The sequence below is a fragment of the Phacochoerus africanus genome, chromosome 1 (genome assembly GCF_016906955.1).
Source record: "Phacochoerus africanus isolate WHEZ1 chromosome 1, ROS_Pafr_v1, whole genome shotgun sequence".
NCBI classification, from domain to species: Eukaryota; Metazoa; Chordata; class Mammalia; order Artiodactyla; family Suidae; genus Phacochoerus; species Phacochoerus africanus.
This window is the reverse complement of record NC_062544.1, coordinates 241,216,320-241,222,872: the sequence shown is the minus strand read 5'-3', so window position 1 is coordinate 241,222,872 and position 6,553 is coordinate 241,216,320. Positions and strand designations below refer to the sequence as shown.

Below are 6,553 nucleotides of genomic sequence, written 5' to 3'. Positions count from 1 at the left end.
GATATAAATTTAACATATGTTTACATTATTAAAATATTCACTCTCCTGTAAGAATATATAAAAATGTTGCTCAATTAAAAAAATGTGTGTATATGTATGTACATATACACAAACACACATAAAAATATTTGATATTTAGCTTAAGGTACAATAATATAAAAATTGACACACATTATTTTGGAATACTGAATCATTATTGGTACCTTAGATAGGTAGAGTCTTTTTCATAAATTCATAAATAAAAGTTTTTCTATTGTAAGCATAATCCCTAGAATTAACAAAATATTTTTGGGAATCCTGGGTTTCAGACCCAAGACCTTAAAAACTTATATTACACAGAAATGAATTTCCCCTATAGGTGTGTGTTCCTGTATACCAGAGGAAATTGGAGGAACTTTAAAAAGTGCTCCACTCCTCACAGAGGAAAAACTGAAGGGAAAATTTAGACATACTCTAATTTCAAATCTTTTACCTCCACAGATCTCATGTCAACAGAGAATGTGGATATGACTGAGGATAACCACTCCTTGACAACTGAATTTATCCTCATAGGATTTAGTAATCACCCAGAGCTGAGGACCATTCTGTTTCTGGTGTTCCTTACCATCTACCTGATCACCATGGTGGGAAACCTTGGCCTGGTGGCACTGATATTTACTGAGCCTCGTCTTCATACACCAATGTACATCTTTCTGGGCAACCTCGCTCTGATGGATTCCTGTTGTTCCAGTGCCATCACCCCCAAGATGCTACAGAACTTCTTTTCTAAGGACAGAATCATTTCCCTCTATGAATGCATGGCACAATTTTATTTTCTCTGCCTTGCTGAAACTGCAGACTGCTTTCTCCTGGCAGCAATGGCCTATGATCACTATGTGGCCATCTGCAACCCACTGCAGTACCACACCAGGATGTCCAAGAAACTCTGCCTTCAAATGACCACAGGAGCCTATATAGCTGGAAACATGCATCCCATGATTCATACAGGGTTTCTCCTTAGGTTAGCTTTCTGTAGGTTTAATCAAATTAATCACTTTTTTTGTTATCTTATTCCATTATTCAGACTCTCCTGTGTTGACCCTTCTATCAATCAATTGATGGTGTTTATCTTTGGTTCATCAGTTACAATCTTCACTATTACCATAGTAATAATCTCTTACCTTTTCATCCTTTTCACATTTTTCACAATGAGATCCAACAAGGGCAGAGGCAAAGCCCTATCTACTTGTGCATCCCACTTTCTCTCTGTCTCCATATTCTATGGTTCTCTTTTCTTCATGTACATTGGACCAAATTCCAGGAATGAAGGAGATAAAGATATACCTGTTGCTATTTTTTATACTCTTGTGATTCCTTTATTAAACCCTTTTATTTATAGCCTAAGAAATAAGGAAGTAATAAATGTTACCAAAAAAATTATGAAGATTTCATAGCATTATGAAACAATTATCCCATATGGATAACTGATTTTAATCTGATTAAACTTTTTTTCCAAATCAAGTGCACTGAGGATGTAGAAAATGGATATTTCATATATAACATTAAATTACTAAAACACGATGATGTAACAATCAATTTACCAAATGTAAATGGTATTTCAAAATCTAAGATACTAGGTTTCATGAGGAGTGAGCTAAAAAATTACCCTTGAGGTCACAATTGTGTCAGGGTGTAATTAGTTACACTTCATTACTATGTTTCAGAGTATAGTAAGTTGCAATTTTCAACAACTTCAACATATTCTAGGAATTAAATCATTACATATAAAGATTACCTCCACTTAATACATTTTGCAAATTTCTGGAATCCTAAGGCATAATCTTACAAAGTCCCCCATTTCATAAATTCTCAAACATTGGTCCCCTCTTAAGCAACAACATCTGATGGAAGTGAACTGTATATTTCAATTTGATTCTCAATTTTGACTTTTTCAAGAGATTCTTTGAATATGAAATCAAAGAAATATATATTTTTAATCAGAACATTTTCCTCTTTAGAATTAATTTATTTTCTCTCAAGTTCTCTGATTTATAGTGTCTCTATATTGATTGGTGGTTTATAAAACTGTATTGAAGATGATGCTACTTGTATTGACATCACTATGGATTTTATTTTTTCACGTAGTTTGAATGGTTGATCATCATATATGACAGTGTAATTCCTGAATATACACTTAAATAAAACATTTTGTCTCTGATATTATTATTTGTCCTGCTTGTTCTTAAGAGTACCACCACACCTGAACTAGCTCCAACATAATTTTTTTTTGCTTTTTAGGGCCATGCATACAGCATATGGATGTTCCCAGCCTAGGGATCACATCTGAACTGCAGTTGCCAGCCTAAGCCACAGCAACAGCAACACAGGATCCAAGCCACATCTGTGACCTACCACACAGCTCACGGCAACACCAGATCCTTTATCCGATCAGTGAGGTCGGAGATCAAACCCACATCAGTTGGGTTCATTAACAACTGAGCCACAATGGGAACTCTGTAACATAAACTACTGATATATGCATAGCATTACCTAAAAGCTGGATGTTCTGATTAGGCATGAATGATGCAGAAAAAAATAGTAAAAATTTAAACATCTAAATAATAATATTTATTGATCCTTATATCTATAATATATGAAATAAAAAATTGTTTCCTAAGAACCTGTTCTTGGCTTTTTTGCTTTCTAAGCTAGATTTTTCATATACATTACTCACCAGTTTATTAGATGTTAATTTTCATGGTTTTCATCAGTAAAAATCTCATGCTATTTAAATTGAGGGTTTTTCCAAAATTCATCAAGGTTTGGAAAATAATTGGCATTTCAATCAATTATTCCTTTTCACCCCACATGCTTAGGAGTTCAGAAAATGGAGATTCTTGCAGCCTGGATTATTTAGCACTTAAGTAGCATCAGAAGCAAAATATGCCTTAAAAACAAGATAAATGATATTTCTGGGAAAACAGAAATGGTTTTTATTGAAGTCAATGTTATGGAAATGAGTGTAGCCTAGGAATGGGGATGAAGGAGGTGAACAGTGGAACAGGGTCATAAAGCTGACAAAACTGTGAGAGCTGGTGGTGAATAAGGGGAAAAGAGGGGAAGCCAATCAGGTTACTAAGTCTCTCAAATGCCACCCTAAGAAATATGAAATTATCTCAAAACAATCAGACACTAAACCCTTCTAGGAGCATAGGAAAAATACTTTACATTTCATAACCTGAACTTGCAATTGATAAAAGTGAAAGCCCTGAAGCAAGGAGACTAAATTCAACAAATCATGTATTAGATGGGGAGAACTTAACCTAGAAAATACCCTAAAAGGAGAGGAGTTCACAGTTAGGAGCACATTTTAAAGAAAAAACATAGTGAGTTGTAACCATTGAATAATAAAACTAAGGCCTATTTTCTTCCTGTGAATATCAAACAGGATATAATTGATTTCATATCACCAGTACTTAACAACGTGCTTAATATATTGCCATTCAATAAATATTTTCTGCAATAATTTTTAATATAATTATGTAAGTAAATATGTACCAGGCTTATTATTTTTATTTTTCAATTAATTAATACAAATCAGCATCTAGATTTTAATTTCTAATATGATAAAAATTGATAGGTATAATCCATATGAACGTTGTGGTCATAAGATAATTTATGAATGATGAGGAATCCAGATATCAAATATTTTAAGAAGCTCTAGATTGCAGGGATGCTGTACATCCTATATTCACTCTCTACCTCATGGGATATTTTTAGTTTTCAGACTTGCATTGATTTAGTTACCCTTTGCAAAAGATACCAAAATTTTCTGTACCACTCACACCAACACTTAGCATTACTGAATCCTAGAGGTCTGATGAGGAAAGAATATGTGACCTCATTGGGGCTAATGACACAAAAGAGATGATTCTCTGGAAATTTCTGGGAAATATATATCCTTTATTAAAAAAGACTCCACAAAGAGGTAGTGTTTCTCCTCTCAATATTATAGTATGTGGATTTGAAATCTGGCACAATCTATGTCATTTTCTCTAAGAGGGAAAAAAAGACCAGAGATGAAGCCAATACACAATGGAGGGCATACTGAGTCAATCACAGAGAAATACACCCAGAGTCACTGGAATTAATTATTCATCTGGGTTTATAGCACAACAGATCTTCTGTTTAACCTTGTTTGGAAGAGATATATTTTCCATAACTCAATAAATGTTAATTTATATATTCATGTCTCCTATATCCCAATTTTATACTTTATTTAAAACATTCATCATGACATTCTTTAGCTTACATGTTACTTTTCCTCAGTAATTATTCATCACATCTGTTGTATTTTACCTTCACGACCCTATTTTAATTTTGTATAACTCCACTTTATAAATATGAGGGACAGAGGTATTCCATAATTTATCCACAGAAATTACTAAAAGTAAAGCTCAGGAATAAAACTCAAGTAATCCATGTTCTTAACCACCAAGCCATACAGTACATAGCATAAAGACATAAAAGTATGAGAAGATAACTACCAAGAAATAAAGCTGTCAAGTGGATAGGAAAGTAGAGCAAAGATTCAAGAATGATGTGAATCAATGACATTTTCTTCTAAATGTACTCGAAAAATTTTAAATTTAGCAAAGTTAAGAGAATCCCGATGGATTTTCAAAGTCAGGATTAAACAAGTGTAAACATTTTAATTTTGACTGGTAAACTATCCACAAAAATGTGTGTATATTTAGTGTGTGTATCTGTATGAATATATTATGATAGTTTTCCCATAAATAATTTAATATACCTCTCAAAAGAAGACAGACATTTCCTATATTGTCATAATATCATTACCATCCCTAAGTTATTTAACAAACAAGTATGACATTCACGTATGAAATTTTCCCAATTTTCTCAAACTTGTCCTCCATAATTTTATATATAATTTTAAAAGTTACAATCCATTTACAGTTGTTACAAATACTGGCTATATTCCCTGTGTTATACAATATATCCTAATACTATATCTTATAACAATAATTTGTACTCCCACCCCTATGCTGATCCTCCATGACAACTGCAACCACAGGTTTGATCTCTTTATCTGTGAGTCTGCTTCTTTTTTGTCATATTCATTACTCTGTTGTATTTTTCAGATTCCAAGTATAAGTGATATCACAGAGTATATGTCTTTGACTTATCTCACCTTTTATTATCACCTCACACTGGTCAGAATGGCCATCATCAAAAAGTCTAAAAATAATAAATATTGGAAAGGGTGCAGACAAGATAGGACTCTCCTACACTGCTTGGGGGAATGTAAATTGGTACAAAAAGTAAGCAAAATACTATGGAGTGTCCTCAAAAAATAAATATTATTTCATCTAGCAATCAACTTATGGGCACATATCCAGACAAATTGTAATTCAAAAAGATACATGCACCCCTATGTTCATTGCAGCACTATTGACAATATCCAGGACAATGGAAAGAACCTAAATGTCCATCAATAGAGGAATAAATAAAGGAGATATGATACATATATACAATGGCAAATTACTAAGTCATAAAAAAATAACAAAAAGGCAATTTGCAGAAACATGGATGGATCTAGAGATTATCATACTAAGCAAAGTTAGATAGTGAAAGACAGACATCATCTGGATATCACACATATGTGGAATCATAGGAAAAAAAATTACAAATGAACTTATCTGGAGAATAGAAACAAACTCACAGACTATAAATCAAACTTATGCTTCACAAAGAGGCCAGATGTGGGATGGGGAGGGATATAACAGGGGTTTGGGCCTAGCATATGCACACTAAGGTATATAGAATGGGTGCCTAACAGGGACCTGCTATGTAGCACAGGGAAACCTACCCAATATTCTGTGATGGTCTATATGGGGAAACATCTGAAAAAACATGGATGTATGTACATGTATAACTGAATCACTTGGTTGGACAGAAAATTATCGTAACATTATAAATCAAACACACTTCAGTAAAACTTTAAAAATGAAAAAAATATAAATTTTCCCATCTAGAACATGACATATCTTTCAACTTGTTTGCACTTTCTTCATTTTCATCAGTGATTCATAATTTTAAAATTATAGGACTTTTATCTCCTTATGTATGTTAGGACTTTTATCTCATTATGTATGTTTGTTCCTAAGTATTTTATTCTTTTTGATATAATGGTAAATGGGATTGTTTCCTTAAATCCCTTTTCTCATACTTTGTTGTTAGTGCAGCCTAGACTACTCTACCAAGTGAGAATATCATTTAAATTAGGAGAAAATATTCATGAGGTTCATGTCAGAGAATGTTTTGCCGATGTTCTCTTCCAGGAGGGTGATGGCGTCTTGTAATATTTTCTCAGGTCATTCCCCCAAGGCAAGAGAAATAAGAGCAAAAGTAAGCCAATGGGACCTAATCAAACTGACAAGTTTTGCACAGCAAAGGAAACTAAAATGAAAACAAAAGGACAACTTACAGAATGGGAGAAAATAGTTTCAAATGGTGCAACTGACCAGGGCTTAATCTCTAACATATACAAACC

The 6,553-nt window shown here is 33.2% G+C and overlaps 1 protein-coding gene across 1 annotated transcript; it reads left to right on the top strand.

Moving 5' to 3' along the window:
• The first annotated feature begins 506 nt into the window (after window positions 1–506).
• Window positions 507–1,433, top strand: LOC125113309 (olfactory receptor 5K3-like). Its single transcript, XM_047755939.1, has one exon. The coding sequence runs from the start codon at window positions 507–509 to the stop codon at window positions 1,431–1,433; it is 927 nt and encodes a 308-aa protein (XP_047611895.1).
• The last annotated feature ends 5,120 nt before the right edge of the window (window positions 1,434–6,553 follow it).

Coding starts and splice junctions, on each gene's coding strand:
- LOC125113309 (XM_047755939.1), top strand. CDS start 507: ATGACTGAGGATAACCACTCCTTGACAACTGAATTTATCCTCATAGGA.